General features: G+C 43.7%; 2 protein-coding genes and 2 pseudogenes across 3 annotated transcripts in view; 2 read left to right on the top strand and 2 right to left on the bottom strand.

Moving 5' to 3' along the window:
* The window catches only part of GPN1 (GPN-loop GTPase 1), a 21,408-nt gene extending 17,196 nt beyond the window's left edge, over positions 1–4,212 (top strand). For both annotated transcript variants that reach the window (XM_006162138.3, XM_027765782.1), the window contains exons 13-14: positions 729–836; positions 3,470–4,212. In XM_006162138.3, coding sequence (XP_006162200.1) covers positions 729–836; positions 3,470–3,555 — 194 coding nt within the window. In that variant the 3' untranslated portion in view covers positions 3,556–4,212. The remainder of the gene's footprint in view (positions 1–728; positions 837–3,469) is intronic.
* LOC102502904 (ADP-ribosylation factor-like protein 3 pseudogene) lies at positions 4,112–5,458 on the bottom strand (annotated as a pseudogene).
* A 938-nt stretch (positions 5,459–6,396) lies between these two features.
* LOC106736408 (uncharacterized protein C3orf14 pseudogene) lies at positions 6,397–7,511 on the top strand (annotated as a pseudogene).
* Positions 7,204–15,359, bottom strand: SUPT7L (SPT7 like, STAGA complex subunit gamma). Its single transcript, XM_006162136.3, has 4 exons — positions 14,916–15,359; positions 12,634–12,958; positions 9,774–10,011; positions 7,204–7,860 (listed from the first exon to the last, which is right to left on the bottom strand). Exons 1-4 carry the CDS (start codon positions 15,326–15,328, stop codon positions 7,598–7,600), a joined length of 1,239 nt encoding a protein of 412 aa, XP_006162198.1. The 5' UTR covers positions 15,329–15,359; the 3' UTR covers positions 7,204–7,597.
* Between the last annotated feature and the right edge of the window lie 3,371 nt (positions 15,360–18,730).

The following is an 18,730-nucleotide window of genomic DNA, read 5'->3' as shown; positions in this document are numbered from 1 at the left end:
ATATATGAGAAAGAGAGGATAAAGGAAATATGTTTATATATATGTATATATATATATGCATGTATGTGTATATATATGTATGCATGTATGTATATAAACATGTGTATATTTATGGTGTGTGTGTGTATATTTTTTTTAAGAGGTTATTGCCTTGTGCATGCACTTGCCAGAGAGACAGACAGACAGACAGTGAGAAGGAATGTGAGAAATCATCCCTCAGGGGGGATGACCATGCTGCAATCCCTTCTCCTCCATTCCCCTTCCTGGAACTTGGGCATGCACGTGTGCAGTGTGAGTTTCAAGCCACTGGGTCTGGGACTTGAACTGTAGTTGGCCATGTGGGAGTCCAGTGATGTAACTGCTACCGCCATCTGCTGGTTACAGTATTTTTATATATTCATATTCATATGTATATATGAATGAATAATTTGAAAATGCAAACACCTGAAAATTGTATACAACTATACCACTTTGGGTTCCTCCTTCAGGACATTTTAGCTTTACTTTGGCAAGATATTTGATATCTGCTCTGTTGTTTTTTTTTTTTTAAAACTCTTGTAGAAACGTTAAGTAATGTATTAACATTACATTTAGAAAAGGTAGGACCCTCCCTGCATTTATACTTACCATGAGCATGTTCACCCTGGCAGTTTATCATCATAGTTACTTACTGATTCAAAGTCACCTGTTTGAGGAGGCATATGAACTGATGGGTGTTTCCCCTGTAGACAGCACATCCTCTGTGCTGGAGCCTTCTGACCTGATCCTGACTCGAGGAGCCCTGGATGAAGAGGATGAGGAGGCAGACAGTGATACTGATGACATTGACCACAGAGGTAAGAGGTGGCTGAGGTGGCTCATGAAGGAGTTTCTTACTCGGGGGTTTCTTCCTGCTGGGAGAAGACTGTGCATGTGGCCAGTTACAAAGGGGAGAGGAGAGGTAAAGGATACAGCACCAGGAAGGAGTTTCCTGTTGAGAGTTCCTGGCCTTCCTTTTTTTTTTACTGAGCTGAGTACAGTATTTTTATTGGTCTTATGTCTATTCATGTTTAGATCTTGGCTCATTTTAGAAATGCAGAATTTTTTTTTTTTTTTTGGAGAGGTTTTTTTCACTATAGGGTGCGTGTGCTTGCCAGACAGACAGAGACAGAGAGACAGAAAGCGAGAAATCACCCCCCGGAGGGATGGTCATGCCACAATCCCTTCTCCATTCTCCTCTCGGGATCTTGGGCACGCACGTACACGTGCTCGGCGTGAGTTTTAAGCCACCGGGTCCAGGACGTGAACCGCAGTTGACTACGTGGGAGTCCAGCGACATAGCCATTACGCTAACTGCTGGTTCCCGAAATGCAGAATTTTTTCATTGTTAGTGCTTTGTTTTAACGCCAGAGGGTACGTGCCTGTTGGTGTCTCGTGTCAAAAAATACGTAAGGAGGGGCTGGCTGTAGTGCAGTGGTTTTCAGTGCTGTGCAGAGGAAGCTGGATCCCACATAGTTAACTGTGGTTTGAATCTCAGCCCAGTGGGTTGAAAACATATTGGGCATGCGCTCTTGCTCCCAGATCCTGATGAGATGGCGGAGGGAGGAACGAAGGGTTATAGCATGACCAGCTCTCAGTGGGGTTGCTTTCTCCCTCTCCCTCTCTCAGGCATGTACTCTCTGGTAAACAAGAAAACGTAAGGAGGTCTTAGCAGTCACTTAAGCCAATCAGAAAGACTGCAATCAAGGCTGAATGGCAGTGGATGTCTAAATTCACCTGGCATATTTTTATGTACTGTGAGCAGATCTATTTTTTTTTAAATGTTGCTATAGCATAAGCAATAGCCAGAGGGACAGAAAGGAAGGAGGGGAATGAGAAAAAGCAACCACCAGAGAGGATGGCCATGCTGCAGTCCGTTCTCCTCCATTCCCCTCTCAGGATTTTGGGCACTCACACACACATGCCTGATGTGTTTTTCAAGCCACCATATGGGACTCAACCATGCATTCAACCATGTGGTATCAGCTGCCTTAACCACCACACCCCCGACTAGTCCTCAGATCTATTTTTCAAAACAACTACAGGGTTTAGGTCTTAGCCATGACCAAGAGCAACCTCTCTCTATTCTTTAGCTTGGTGCCAGCGTGTAAACTGCCTCATTTAATCAGATTTATTGAGAGGTAATTTACAAACAGTAAAACTTGCTCTTTTCTAAATACATAGTTTGATGAGTTTTTAATAAATATACACAGTCTTATAACCATCATCACAATCACAATATAGGACATGTCTATCAATCCCCCCCCACCCCGAGTTCTCGGATGTCCTTTTTATTCAGTGCCCTTCCCAAACACCTAGTTCCTAGCAACCACTGACTGATCTCTCATTTTCCTGTAATTACACCTTTTCCAGAATGTCATATAGATGGAATCACAGTAGTTAGCCTTTCGCATTTGACTTTTTTCACTCAGCCTAATGCTTTTGTGATCTACCCATGTTTTTACATGTATTAATAGTAATGTTCTTTGTGTTGTTTAATAACATTTCATTACATGGATGTACAATTTGTTTACCCATTCCTAGCTGATTGACATTTGGGCTGCTTTTAGCTTGTTAGGAGTAAGTTGCTTTAACATTTGCAAATATGTCGTTGTGGACATGTGTTTGCATTTCTCTTGATTAAAAATATCCAGGAGGCCCAGCTGTGGTGGCACAGGTGGTAGGGCACTGCTGTGTGATGCAGGAGCCACATGAGAGGCCTGGGTGTGGATCCTGGGCCGACTCAGAGCACTCTTGTGATCCTGGCTGGCTGGGAGACTGAGGTGGAAGGATCACAGTATGGTGATCTCCTGTCAGGGGTACCTGTCTCTCTCTGTCCTCCTTCACATGAAATAAGTAAACTTAAAAACAATACGTAGAGGGGTTGACAGGTGACATGGTGGTTAAGGCACTGGGCTCCCACATGGTCCGAGTCCCAGATCTGGCAGCTTGCTTTCTCTCTCTCTCTGTCTGTCTCTGTCTCTTTCTTGTCAGATTGAAGAATAATAAATAATTCTTAAAAAAAAAAAAATACCTACAAGTATGACCACATTTTAACCACTTTATGAGGGTTATTCTCCCTGCTTATAAAGAAACTGTTTGGGACCAGCGGGTGGCGTGGTGGTTAAGGTGCTGGACACTCCCACATGGCCGACCAGGGTTCGAGTCCTGAATCTGGTGGCTTGCTTTCTCACTTCCTCTCATTCTCACCCTTTCTCTCTCTGGTCAAATTAAAAAAATAAATGAATGAATAAATAAAAATAAATATTTTTTAAAAAAAGAAACTATGTTTTGAGCAACATGATTAAGTATAATTCTGGGAGACATTTCCTTATTGGGAGAAGTAATTACTTAGAAATACAGAAATACTGTTTCTGATGGATGGGTGACAGGAGCTTATCTACAGAAGGAGAGTTGCAAAATAATTTCTCTTTTTTTTTTCCCCTTGCAGTTACAGAGGAAAGCCATGAAGAACCAGCTTTCCAGAATTTTATGCAAGAATCAATGGCACAATACTGGAAGAGGAATAATAAATAGGAGAATTTTGGAAACTTCGCTTGTTTCTGCAAGTCCAGAATCTCGGAACTCCATGTGAAGGAACTATTCTTACCTCTGATTGGGGTCTACTATAAAGGACCGTTTTCTTCACAGTAGCAGTTTCTCTTATTAGGGAAGTCTTGTGACTCAGATGAAGTCAGGAATAATAGATCCTTGGACCTGGCAGGTTGATGCCAATTCTTCTTTGACCTTTCCCTTGTTTTGCATGAGGAAGGAGATACTGCCTGTTCTTGGAAGCTGATACCCCTTCAAGTTCAAACTTCACGTTTTATCATTTGAACTCAAGTACTTTTGCTGCTGATGGATGGATGGGCTAGAGAGCGAACTTAACTCTCCTGTGACTACTTCACATCTTTGTTGCCAGACTGCATCTATAGCCTCTACTTTCCCAGAATTTTGCCCCTGACTGCAGCATGAGTTATCTTTCTTTTAGCAGAAAGAGAAAGGAAACATGAGCTTGTCCAGAGTGGCAACGGGGTCTCCTTAGCAACCAGTCAACATTGGTATGAAATGTGCCTCGCACTGGGTGTAACTCTTTGTAGGACATCGGGCTTGTTAAAGAAAGTGGGCAAAACATGTAATTAATGAGTAAGAACTCTTTAAATGGTGGCTTGAATAAAGAGTTTTTAATTTTAACTTTCTTATAACCGTGCCTGTCATTTCAAATTAGGAAATTATGCAATTGAAAATAGATCCATTTGTGTTCCCAGAGAGGCTCAAAGCCACATGTCTCAACTTGCCTCGACAAGGAGGTGATGTTTACTAAAGCTTTCCTAGTAATGAGGCCAGGGCCTATTTGTAGTACACACTCTGAACTTAATGCAAAGAATCTTGGTAATTTACTCAAAGGTTATGGATTTGGGTCAGGTGCATATAGTTTCTTTAATGCAGACGAAATAATAGAATTCCTTTATTTGAAAAATGATACTGAACCTCAGAAATCAGTGAAATCTGCTGGAATGGGATTATTTTTAAACTGTGTTGTTCCCTCTCTTCAGACAGCTGTAGCTGTCCACGGATGGAAAAACATTTGGTCAGAAAGCAGCAAATTAGTGTTTTTGAGGACCGTATTCAGCTCCTGCAGCTCCTGCTTCTCTATTTGTCTAGATTTTATTTCTTCTTTGCATTGACATTTTTGCAGACCCAGTTCATGCCATCCTGGACGCCCTCTCCTATGAGAGCTGAGCAAGACTGGATCTGCCAGACTCGGTTGCGGGTGGTGTGCAGGTTCAGTCCTGCAATTTCAGAGGCTGGGGCCGCCGTGAGCAAATCCTGTTTATTAGCAAAGATCAGCACTGGCACACAGCCTTTCTTCCTCCAGCAGTTCAGCTAGTTCCTGATCCGTCTCTTCAAATCTTTTTGTCTACACTGTCAATTATGTATATGAGAATGTCACTGTTTTCAAAATAATTCCTCCAGTATGGTCTGATTTTCCTCTGTCCACCGATGTCCCATATGTTCAGTTTAAAACCTTGTGACTACACTTTTGTGTAGGTGTGATGTGGCCGATGTCTTCAGATGCAAATTGCTTCAGGAGAGTACTCTTATCCACATTATCCAAGCCCCGGAGAAGGATTCTCACCTCTTGGTCCAGGGCACTTCCCAATTTGTGCAGAATTGAGAGTAAGCCCATCCTCCCAGCAAGTCCCTCCTCCTCCTCCCAGGTGCTCATACTACACAGAACAGCCATTACAAGGGTTTGCCGTGCCTCACAATTCTTAAAAGTATCTTTTTTTTCCTTTTCGTAAGGGAACTTTTTGGCTATAGTGCCTGTGTACTTGATGGAGAGACGAGACAGACAGAAAGTGAGAAATCATCCTCCCATAGGGGGATGATCATGCCACAATCCCTTTTCCATCCTCCCCTTGGGATCTTGGGCACGCATGCACACATACAAGTTTCTAGTCTCCAGGTCCAAGACTCGAACCATGGTCGACTACATGGGAATCCAGTGATATAGCCATTACACATCGTCTGGTCCTTCTTTAAAATATCTTAATACATTTCTCTGAAAGGATTTTTTCCTTGTCTAGTCTATATTCCAACTTACTGGGTTCTCAAGAGTGTAGTCTTAAGACCAGAGACATCAGCATCACCTGGGAAATTGTTAAATGCACTGAATTGGGACCAGCAAGTAGTGTGGTGGTTGGGGTGCTATACACTCCTACATGGCCGACCATGGTTTGAGTCCTGGACCTGGTGGTTTGCTTTCTCATTTCCTTTCTCTCTTTGTGCGTGTGGGTCTCTCTCTGGTCAAATTAAAATAATTGAATGAATTAATAAAATTAAGTAATTCTAAAAAAACCACTTTTTTTAAAAAACCTACTGAATCAAAAAACTCGGGTGTGAGTCAGTAGGTGGCATAGTGTTTAAGGCATTGGACGTACATGGCTGGCTGGTATCCTGGAATCCTGACCTTATAGCTTGCTTTATATCTTGTTCTTGTGAGTGCATGTGCCCTCTAGTAAATTAAATAATAAAGGATCCCATGACCATGCCCAGGCCTGCGCTGAGGCCCTTACATCTGCACATTAGCCAGTGCCTTCCCAAAAGAGTTGAGAGATGGTGTGGTGAGTGAAGCCCAACAGCTGAAATGTACCTCAGCTTGTAACACGGCTTTTTTTTTTTTTTGGAGAGGTTTTTGCTATAGGGCGCGTGTACTCACCAGACAGAGACATAGAGACAGAAAGTGAGAAATCACCCCCCAGGGGGGATGGTCACACCACAATCCCTTCTCCATTCTCCTCTCGGGATCTTGGGCACACACGCACACACGCCCGGCCTGAGTTTTAAGCCACCGGGTCCAGGACTTGAACCACGGTCGGCTACGTGGGAGTCCAGCGACATAGCCATTACACTAACTGCTGGTCCTGTAACACGGCTTTGATTAAAGATGACTTCCTTGTTCGTTCAAGAAATTCACCTTTCTAAAAGACAAGAAGAAATTATCAAAAAGATTAATGTTACTTCTACAAAAGGAGAATACATTTGGAGACCAAACACAGAAAGGCCAGCTGAGACCGCTTTTAAAAGGAACCGTCATCTTTTAAAGGATATAGAAGCAGCAACAAAGTTTCTGCAGACCAAGATTCACCACTTCTATGCCCAGAGGTGGTTTCTCTTGAGACTCGTTACTGGGCATCAGTAGAAGAATATATTCCCAAATGGGAACAGTTTCTTTTAGGAAAAGAACCATACCCTACTGATGTTGAAAATCAAAGTGAAGCAGAAAATATTATTCAAAATGAGGCCCAATGATAACTTCTTCAAATGCTATTGCAAAAAACTTTAATAGAGCTGAATATTAAAGAGTATGTAGATGATAATAATAAACCCCAAAAGACTTGGAAGTGGAGGCCTAAGCAATTTTTTTTTAAATTTTGCCAGAGGGCTTGCGTGCTTGCCAGAGAGACAGAAAGTGAGAAAGCACCCCTTATGGGGGATGGCCATGGTGCAGTCCCCTCTCCACCTCTTCCTCTTTCTGAAACTGCAGGCATGCGTGTACATATGCTCGGCATGTTTTCCAAGCCTCTGGGTCCAGGACTTGAACTGACAGCCATGTGGGATCTAACTGCCTTAACTACCACCACTGGCTGAGCACAAGCAATGTGCTTGAACCAAGATGAATCAAGTTAATATCAGCATATATTTATTTGTGAGTCACTTATTCAAGTACAAGCTTTGACATTTGGACCATCTGAATCCCCACATCTCTGCAAAGTGAGCCAAAGCAGTACAATTCTCAGTCGTCCAAGAAATGGCTGTAGGAAAGTAGCACGTCTAATCACACACGACAATGATTACCGTGCTAACACCGCGTTCCATCTGTGAACAGTGGCTTGGTTGCTGTGGAAAACTATAAAGACTGGATTGAAAAGTAAAATGCAACTTGGTTAAGCCCAAGTCCTCTGAAATTAGGAAACTGTGTTTAAAAATGACTCATGTCACTGTTTATGGAAACAAATTCTCATACATCAAGATTTTCTCCTGGGTTTGGACAGAAAATCTCCCTCCTTTCCTTTTATATCTTCCTCATCCTCTTCCTGCAGCGCTGGTTGAAAACAGGGGAGGACCCCATGAGGCTATCGGTGGAGTGGGAACCATAGCTGCTGTCTGAGTCATCAGGGCTCTGAGGGATCCCAGCTTCGCTCATGCCTGACATGGGCTCCTCGAAGACATCGCTGCCCAGCACACCGTGCCCAGAGACGTTGCCTTCTTCACTTTCTTGAGGCTCCATTTTCACATGGGCCAGATTCCAAAGAGGAGAAGCATTTACTTCTGCACCTAGAATTAGAAGGGGAAACAGACACCTAGTGGTATACCAAGTGTAGAGCAAAGTAGAATGAACATAACACTCAGGCCTACTAATATCCTTTCTCCACTTTCTGCTTTGATTCTGTATTTTTTTTAAAGAACGATCCTACCTATTATTATTACTTTTTAAAGAATTATTATTATTTTAGTATTTCCAGAGAGAGAGAGAGAGAGAGAGAGAGAGAAAGAGAAAGTGAGAAAGCAAGCTTCCAGGTCCTGGACTCGAACCATGGTTGGCCATGTGGGAGACCAGCGTCCCCAACAACTACGCCACCTGCTGGCCTCTCTGATTCTGTATTTGAAAAATAAGGCTGTTACTCTCTGCTTCAAAAGTTTCCATCATCAAAAAATTGCCAACTCTGGGGACCAACAGATGGTGTAATGGTTATGTCACTGGACTCCCATGTAGTCAACTGTGGTTTAAGTCCTGGACCCCAGTGGCTTAAACTCATGCCAGGCATGTGTGTGTGCATGCCTAAAATCCCAAGAGGAAAATGGAGGAGGGAGGTTTGTGGTATGGCCGTACTCCTGGAGTGGTGATTTCTTGCTTTCTGTCTCTCTGTCTCTCTCTCTCCAGTGAGCACACGCACCCTATAGCAAAAATTTCTCTAAAAAACAACAAAATTTTTTTGCCAACTCTGAATATTTTCCTCTCCACTTCTTCCATCTTTCTTGCTCCATTTTCACTAAACCAGGGAAGTAAAACTACACAGTGGAAAGATTCCCTATCTCATAGCCCAGAGGCAGGTGCAGTCACTGTCTTTATTAAGTTGTTTAGTTTGCCTGTCTTTCCTTCTCTTATGAGGCTGTCTTTTGTTTGGGTCCCTGGTCCTCTCTCATATTATGAAAAGTTAACAATCACTATATAATGCTGACAGCAGTTCCCTAACTGGCCTCCACTGAAGACAGATGGTCCCTAAGACTGCAACACTCCTCTTTGGCTTCTCTGTCTTCCTATGTATTTGAGCAACATTATTCTGCTGTGGTTATTACTTCTGTCATGATAAAAGGTACTCTGCCCAATACTTTAAAAAGTATGACCTAATTCTAGTTGAGCCACATTTGAGAATGTGCTGTTTGTTTATTGATGAAAGCAACAATTTATATTTGTCAATAGTTGTATAATTTGCAATTAAATGGACTCAAGTAATGAGACAGTTGTCCTGGTTGCTAAAGTAATTAGAATCTGTCTGGGAGAAGACACCAGTAGCCTCTATCTGGGTAGTCCTAATTCAATCCCTTTTATCTCCAATTTGTTGGGATACTTTAGTAAAAAATAAACAAACAGAAAAAAAGCCCAACTATTCAAATAATTATCACTCCTCCACCTACCTAGTAGCTGTCTTATTCAATGAAGGATCAGATAGGATGAGATAGGACTAATGAGCACAGAATACTAAAGGAAAAAGGGGACTTCTGCCCAATCAGTTGGATTAGCTGAATCAACTCTGGTAATCAACAGAAAACATAAATTGTATCTAAATCCTAACTAGGATTTCTTTTTTTTTTTTTTTAAGAATCATTTTTCTAAATTTGACTAGAGAGGGACTGAGTGAGAGATGGGGGGGAAAGTGAGAAAGCAAACCGCCAGATTTGGGACTCGAACTGCAGTCAGCCATGTGGGAGTCCAGCACTCTTAACCACCCTGCTACCTGCCGACCCCTCTATGATTTATTTTAAAGAATGCTTGTAAAGCTGTGTTGGTCCTCTCCACTAATTAGAGAAGAATGCTAGTATCACTGAAGCTATATTTGTTTCAGGATTTTCCATTCTGCCCACTCCCAGTTTTGTTCTACCACCTCCAGAATTTGATTCCAAAAAGCAAAAAGTGCTGAGATTGGCAGATGTCCCAGAATCAAAGGGAACCAACTGATTTCTCTTACTGGAAGCCTGTGGTGAAGCTTCGACCTCCAGGTTGGAAGGGAAGCGCTCGCTCTGAGCCCCGAGGACACCCATGGGCAGTGACTGGTCTCCAGAAGCAAGGTCAGCCTCCAGTTCTTCACTGACGGGGAAAGGGATGTCGCTCACAGGTTCCTCCTTGATCTTCACAGGTTTGGTGTCCTCTGTGGCCTTCTCAGGATTGACGATCCTTTCATATTCTTCTGAGAGTTGCTTACTAATCTGTCGGCAAGCAAGAGCCAATTTTCCAAAGAAACGTTAAAAGCACGTTGGATAGTTAGCTTGTGGCTTTCCATGGAAAAGCCAACAGAATATGAGTAACAGATGAGTTTTAAAACTCAACTGCCAGTGGAAGGAATCTGTTTAAGGTGTAGTTTGTATTTATAAGTTATGGAGAGAAAATCTGTTTGGCAGGGAGTGTGTGTGTGTGTGTGTGTGTTTTAAAGATTTATTTAATTTCATTTACTCATTTATTTTTAATTTGACCAGACAGAGACACAGAGAGAGAGAGAGAGAAAGTGAGAAAGCAAGCCATCAGGTCTAAGACTTGAACTGTGGTCGGCCATGTGGGAGTGTCCAGAGCCCTAACCACCACGCCACCATTGGCTCCCCAGAATGCATGTTATTAATTAAAAGTTATATGTGGTGGGGACCAGCAGTTGGCGTAATGGCTATGTCGCTAGGCTCCCATGTAGTTGACTGTGTGTATGTGTGTGTGCCCAAGATCCCAAGAGGAGAATGGATGAGAAGGGGTTACAACATGGCCATCCCCCCTAGGGGGTGATTTCTCGCTTTCTGTCTCTCTCTTTCTGGTGAGCACACACACCCTATAGCGAAAACATCTCCAGAAAAAAAACTAAAAAGTTATATGGGGTGGGGCCAGCAGGTGTTGTAGTGGTTAAGGTGCTGGACTTCCACATGGCCAATCACAGTTTGAGTCCTGGACCTGGCGGGTTACTTTCTCTCTTTCTCTCTCTGATAAGCACACATGCCCTATAGTAAGTTAAAAATAATACTAATAAGTAAATAAAAATTAAAATAAATCTATTTTTTTATTTAGAGTTTTGTTGTTGTTGTTGTTGTTATAGGGCATGTACACTTGCCAGAATAATGAAGAGAAACAGAGAGATAGAAAGCAAGAAATTACCCCCTGGGGGATGGCCATGCTGCAATCCCATCACCATACTTCTCTTGGGATTCTGGGCATGTACATATATGCACCTGGCATGAAGTTCAAGCCACAGAGTCCAGCAACACAGCCATTAAGCCATCTTCTGGTCCCAAATTAAAATATATTATTCTCTGAAAAAAAAAAAAAAAGTTAAATGGGACCAACCTTATAGTAAGGGGGATAAGCCCTGTGCATTAAGTGCTAGATCCCACATGGCTGGTTGCAGTTCAAGTCCCAACCCCGAGGGCTTGAAAGACACACCAGGCACGTGTGTGTGCATGCACAAAGGCTAAGGGGATGAAGAAATGGAAGAAGGAGGATTATAGCATGACCATGCCTCATGGGTGGGATGCTTTCTCTTTCTCTCTTGAACAAACATGCCCTCTGATAATTAAAAAAAAAAAAAAAGTTACATAAAGGTAAAAAGTTAGAGTATGTGAAAAATCATAACTGGGAGGGACCAGCAGTTAGCATAATGGCTGTCGCTGGACTCCCATGTAGTCAACCGCGGTTTGAGTCCTGGACCTGGTGGCTTAGACTCATGCTGGGCTCATGTGCATGTGTGCCTAAGATCCCGAGAAGAGAATGGATGAGAAGTTACTGCGGCGTGGCCATTGCCCCTGGGGGGGTAATTTCTCACTTTCTGTCTCTCTGTCTCTCTCTGTCTTTCTGGTGAGCACATGCACCCTGTAGTGAAAACCTCTCCAAAAAAATAAAAAAAAATCAGAACTGGGACAAAATATGACATTTTTGGGTATAAAAATCAATAGTTGACATATGTACCCTAAGTGGAAAATGAATGATGTGAGAAGTCGATCACTTAGCAAAGACTTTTCAGTTAGGTGTTAAAAATTCCTGATCATGGACCAGCAGTTGGCGTAATGGCTATGTCACTGGACTCCCATGTAGTTGACCATGGTTCGAATCCGGATCCAGTGGCTTAAACTCATGCCGGGTGCATGTGCGTGCGTGCCCAAGATCTCGAGAGGAGAATGGAGGAGAGGGGATTGCAGCGTGGCCATCCTCCCTGGGGGGTGAATTCTCGCTTTCTGTCTCTCTCTGTCTTTCTGGCAAGTGCATGCACCCTATAGCAAAAACTTCTCCAAAAAAAAAAAAAGAAATTCCTGATCACATTTTAGATTTGGGGAAATAGAAACAGTGAACAAATGACTTGCTTAAGGTCACAAGATTGAAGAGTTTTCTGCTTACCTCGTATCCTACAGACAGTATCTCCTCACTCTGTTTTATCTTTCACAGGATTTCACGCTATCTGAAATTGTTTTGTTCATTATTGTTTTTGTTTCCCCTTAACAGGAACACAAGCTCAAGGAACTTGTGTTGTTAGTCTTTGTCTTCCACAATGCCTGACTCACATAGGCACTTAACAAATACTGGTTGAATAAAAGCATGCTAACCATATTCGCTCAGATTCCATGGAGCAGTGTATAATTTCTTGCAGAACATCAATGAATGGGGCCATGCACCGACTGAAGGAGGCCCTGATGCCTGGCCAGATCGGTGATGGGGCCAATGGCTCACAGCTAGGGCCACGAGAAAACCACGTCAGGTTGACTCTTCCAAGGCCTGTGCTCTGCGCTCTAGATCAAGTGTGGGATCCTGCTGAATACCCCGAAGCTGACATCTCTGCCCACTTCTCCACACAGATTCCTTACCTGTAGCATGTAACTGTGATAGTCCTTGATGCGGTGCTGCCAGAACTTCTGGAGGGAGAGCACACTGCCAATGCCCACTTCATGGAATACCTGCTCCATTACATCGGGGAAGGGCGTCTGTCCCAGCCGTGCCTCCCGATCCACAGCAAAGCGTAGCAACTTGGTGAACTTCAGGCAGTACTCATGAGCCACGTCAGTTAGGGTCTCCAGGACACTTTCATTAGCACACTCAAAGCCTGCATGGGCCAGGATTGTGGCCACTGCCTGGTAGAGAAGCTGCCGACAGGAGTGCCAGCTGAGTTCAGTCACAGGTTCCCCTTTCCCACTGGAAGTAGAGACGTGGTGGTGTTAGTGTTCTTGCAAAGGAGTGATCTGTCCTGTCTCCTGAGTTTTACAATTCCAGTAACCATGGCTCAGATTTCTAGAGAAATTCTATTGATGTTACATAGCTCAGTTTCATCCTATAGCTATCAGGGCATGTCTTAGAACCCATGGTTTTATCTCTGAGTTCCTCCAATTAAAAGTTTGAATACGTGGGATCAGCAGTTGGCGTAATGGCTATGTCGCTGGACTTCCATGTAGTCAACTGCAGTCCGAGTCCCAGACCCGGTGGCTTAAACTCAAGCCGGGATTGCAGCATGGCCATTCCCCTTGAGGGGAGATTTCTGTCTCTCTGTCTTTCTGTCTCTCTGTCTTTCTGGCGAGCGCACATGCCCTATAACAAAAGCCTCCCCCCCCCCAAAAAAAAATGTTTGAATAAGTAATAGTCTGTAATAAGTAGTACAAAAAGATGTCCAGTAAAAAGTATCCTGCTCCTCCCAACTGGTCAATTTTAATAGTTTTATGATTAACCTAGACACTGCGTAACCTAGACACTGTTCAATGATGTCTAATTATTTCACCATAACATAGTTTGTTAGGGTTTCCACACACACTGGACAATATATGGAGTTTTAGAAACTTGCAGTTCCAATTAGGGGCTTCCTTGGATCCTGGGCACTTACATATGTGCTCAGTATGTTTTAGGCTTTTGAGTGCATAATTTTTTTTTTTTTTTGAGAGGTTTTCGCTATAGGGTGCGTGTGCTCGCCAGACAGACAGAGACAGACAGAGAGACAGAAAGCGAGAAATCACCCCCCAGGGCAGGATGGCCATGCCACAATCCCTTCTCCTCCATTCTTTTCTCGGGATCTTGGGCACACACGCACACGCACCTGGCGTGAGTTTAAGCCACCAGGTCCGGGACTTGAACCATGGTCGACTACATGAGAGTCCAGTGACATAGCCATTATGCTAACTGCTGACCCCCAAGGGAATACTTTTAAAACAGGAAAAAGGAGCCAGTCAGTGGCAGGGTGATTAAGGTGGCTAGATCCCACATAGTCAATTGTGTGGTTTAAATCCCAGATCTGGCAGCTCCAAAAAACATGCCAGGCACTGGTGCATATGTGCCCAAAATCCAGACAGGATGGAGAAACAGAGAAGAGATTAATGGTGTAACCACGTTCCACTGGGGAATGTTTTCTGCTCCCTCTCTCTCTGGTAAGCACATGTGCTCTCTGGCAAAATTAAAAAAAAAAAAAAAAAAAAGAGTATTTTTATTTTAATATTATTTTTTAAAAGAATTATTTTATTTAACTTTATGTATGTATGTATGTATGTATGTTCACTTGACCAGAGAGCGAGAGAAAGGCAGCAAGAGCGAGCAGGAAAGTGAGAAAGCAAGCTGCCAGGTCCAGGACTTGAACCATGGTTGGCCATGTGGGAGTGTAGTGTCCTTAACCACCACACCATCTGCTAGCCCCTGTCTTATTATTTTAAAAACTATGTTATCGAAATGAAAGTTAATACTTTAGAAATTCCTATATAGGCTTGTGGGTTGCTAATAACAGACTATATCCACAGATCCCAATCTGAAGACACTGAGCCATAATATATACTTTAAGTTAGATGGAAACACTAGACTCCAAGGATTATGAAGCCATGACCTTTTTTCACATACCAGTGTACTACCTTGCTCCTACTGAAATGCTTGGCACATAATAGGCACATAGTAAATATTTGTTACATCAGAAAAAAAATAATCCAGACTCTGGACTCTGAAGATTATAGAGTTCAAGACTTAAGACTTTCTACAAACTTGAATGAATTCAACTGTGGCCCAAGTCAATTACTCTTGTCTTTAGTTTCCTCATTTGGAAATGGAAATGCCATTATAGGCTTCACAGTGTTGTTGGGAAGACTGCTTGAGAAAAGTAAGAGATAGCAAAGCCTTGCCTTACCGATAAAAGTCACTCTCCGGGTCACTGTGCCGGATCTGGAATGGTGCACTGGGATTCTTACAGTCTAAAGGCAGGAGGTCATCAGGGAGTGGAGGTGACCCAGGGCAGGAGGGCAGAGGTTCACTTTCCTCAGTCTTTACTCCCTCTGTCTGCTGCTGATTCTGGGCCTGAGCGGTGGCAATAAGGCTGCGAAGACGTCGGTTGTGCTGGATCAACTGAATGGTGTGGATGGTGAGGCTGCAGGGCTCTGATGGGATGTCCAGCATAGTGGGGGGCTTGGGCTTGTTGGCTGAGGGCTGGTGCAGTGGCGGGTCATGAACTTCCACCAGACGGAACTCCCTTGGGAGCAAATCAAAGGAACTTCTGTTGGTCTGGCTTGATGATATTGGTATCTCTCCCCAATATCTCAGCATTTTGGAATAAGGAAAGAGCTCTTAGGTTAAATGGAGATGATATTCTAAAAGGAATGGGTTTAAATCTGTGCCAACTGTAGGTTATAGACTTCGGTAGCGAAAAATATTAAGTCTAGTCAGCTATTTAGATATAAAGCAGGCTGTTGAAGACCACTTGGAAAAATGTCCGTGTCAGCAAAACTGTAGGACTGAAGACGTTCCCCTGCAGAAGTGAAGAAAAGTATAACTGTTAGGTGCCAGTCCAACATTTAATGATTCCACACCACAATGTAGAATCTGGATCATTATAATAACAGCTACAACAGTACCCGGGGCTCTAGTTGTCTACAATTTCCACCTTACCTTACTAACTTACTACCAGAATTACTATCATGCCAATCCTAAACAATTTGTAAAGCTTAGTAGCTAAATAGGTGACCTACAGTATTTTTCAGAGTATTTTGATATATTTGTGCTAGATTAGGAAGAGAAAAGAGAGTATAGATAAGGAGAGTTAAGAGGTAGTTCTTGGGGCAAGCAGGTGGTATGGTGGTTAAGGGCGCTGGACTTCCACGTGGTCAACTGCAGTTTGAGTCCCAGGCCAGGCGGCTTGCTTAAATCTGTGCCAACTGTAGGTTATAGACTTCGGTAGCGAAAAATATTAAGTCTAGTCAGCTATTTAGATATAAAGCAGGCTGTTGAAGACCACTTGGAAAAATGTCCGTGTCAGCAAAACTGTAGGACTGAAGACGTTCCCCTGCAGAAGTGAAGAAAAGTATAACTGTTAGGTGCCAGTCCAACATTTAATGATTCCACACCACAATGTAGAATCTGGATCATTATAATAACAGCTACAACAGTACCCGGGGCTCTAGTTGTCTACAATTTCCACCTTACCTTACTAACTTACTACCAGAATTACTATCATGCCAATCCTAAACAATTTGTAAAGCTTAGTAGCTAAATAGGTGACCTACAGTATTTTTCAGAGTATTTTGATATATTTGTGCTAGATTAGGAAGAGAAAAGAGAGTATAGATAAGGAGAGTTAAGAGGTAGTTCTTGGGGCAAGCAGGTGGTATGGTGGTTAAGGGCGCTGGACTTCCACGTGGTCAACTGCAGTTTGAGTCCCAGGCCAGGCGGCTTGCTTTCTCACTTTCCCTTTCTCTCTCTCTCATCAAATTAAAAAATAATAATAACAAATAAAGTTAAATAAATAATTCTTTAAGAAAAAATAGAGGTGGTTCTCATTTTATATATGTTAGACATAGGAAACTTTTAACTGGTCCTGGTGGAAAACTTTATATGCCACTAATATAAATAGTTATAAGCTCTCAACTACTGATATATGTAGAGAAGAATCAGATTTTTGCTGCATTCTAACTGATATCCATTCCTTTGTATCTCATCTCTTCTCCACACTGCTCAGCTTCCCATTGCCTATCAGAAAAAGTCTGTCTGAATTCTTAGGCTTACCATTCAACAAAATTCACAATCTGGCTTCCACCAACCTTTCCAGATTCATTGCCCACATGTCTTTTCAAGTTCAACAAACATTTACCAAATCCCAGGCATGCACGTAGGCAAAGATCACTAATGCAAGTCCGCTGTCCTGAGATGAGGGAGGGAAATAGAAACAGAGTATTTCAGCATGACAGTATGTAGTTAAGTACTGTTGGAGGCATGGACCTGGTACAGTAAAAGCACAGAGGAGCTTCCTGGACAAAATGACCACCTCATTCTAACAATACATACTACTCAGTTTCTCGAGAATGCCACATGTCCACGTTCATCCTTTAATCTATGATCCCTGCCAGAAATGCCCTGCCATTCCCACTTGCACTGTTCTTATCCCTTCCTTCCAGTCTCACAGCACTTCGCATGTGGCAGAGGCCACAGCGTTTATCCCTGGATTTTAACTAGTACGTATCTTAATCACTCTTATTCTCCCATCTACCCCTTCTGGGTGGATCTTGTTAGTGCCTGGCACACAGTAATATCCGGCATTTACTGAGTGGTTACTATATGCCAAACTTCACCTTTATCGTTTAATTCAATTCTCCCAACAATGTTATAAAGTAGATACTCTTTTTTTTTTTTTTTGAGAGGTTTTTGCTGTAGAGCACTGTTGCTCGCCAGAGAGAGACAGAGAAACAAAAAGCGAGAAATCACCACCATCACCCCCACCCCCACCCCCAGGGGGAACGGCGATGCTGCAATCCCTTCTCCTCCATTCTCCTCTCAGGATTTTGGGCATGCAGCAACATGCCCTCGGCATGAGTTTAAGCCACCGGGTCTGGGTCTCAAATCGCCGTCAACTACATGGGAGTCCAGCGACACAGCCATTACACCAACGGTGGTCCCATGAAATAGATACTCTTATTAACCCATTTTTCAAATGGAGAAGCTGAGGCCCAGTGTCTTGACCAATGTCACAAAATAGCAAAGTGAAAATCAAGACAAGTTCCAGACTCTACACTCTTTTTTTTGTTTTGGAGAGGTTTTTGCTATAGGGCGTGTGCGTTCACCAGACAGAGAGAGGCAGAGAGATAGAAAGCAAAATCACCCCCCCCCCCAGGGGGGCATGGTCACGCCGCAATCCCTTCTCTTCCATTCTCCTCTGGGGATCTTGGGCACGCACGCACACGCGCCTGGCGTGAGTTTTAAGCCACGGGGTCCAGGACTTGAACCGAGGTCGATTACATGGGAGTCCAGCGACATAGCCATTACGCTAACTGCTGGTCCCCCGAGACTCTACACTCTTAACCACTAAAATCTGTTGCCTCGTTAGGCAAGAATAAATGAATGAACGAAGGAAGGGGGGTGGGGGAATCTCCCTTTTCCCTAACGTCACCAAGAGCACGAAGGAATCCAGAGAATATCCAAGTCCCCGGGGGCTCCTCGGTCACGGTCAGCAGTCGCGGGCGCCAACCGCAAGGTCCAACGCAGGAAGACAGGGCGGTCCAGCCTTGAACGGAGGCAAGGAGGCCCCACCATTCACTGCCGTGTCGCAGGACCTCGCTGGGCTGACGGCCACCAGGCCGGGAAAGCTGAATTGTTGACTACTGGGCCAAGGCTGCCGGAAGCGCTTCTTCGCTATCGACCTATGCCACAGGAAGTCATTACAATCCTGTTGCAACCTCTAAAGATGTCCCCATTCTGCACGCATCTCGACAGTTTCTTTTTTCTCTTGTTTGGACCTTCCCATGTTTCGCACCGCTTCCCAACGCTCAGGGTCACGGAGGACAAACTCCGCCATCGCTGCCCAGAGTCGCCGCTGGGAGCTGGGAGGGGCGAGACGTAGAGAGGAACGTGGAGCTCGAAGGGTGCGGTTTCCCAGGGACTGATTTCAAGTCGCACCCGGCCGAGGATGGCCGAAATTCCCTCCCAGGTGGAGCCACTGGCGTCGCAAGAAGTCGGTGG

The sequence above is a fragment of the Tupaia chinensis genome, unplaced genomic scaffold (genome assembly GCF_000334495.1).
Source record: "Tupaia chinensis unplaced genomic scaffold, TupChi_1.0 Scaffold139757_1, whole genome shotgun sequence".
Classification (NCBI taxonomy): domain Eukaryota; kingdom Metazoa; phylum Chordata; class Mammalia; order Scandentia; family Tupaiidae; genus Tupaia; species Tupaia belangeri.
This window is presented reverse-complemented; position numbering and strand designations above follow the sequence as displayed.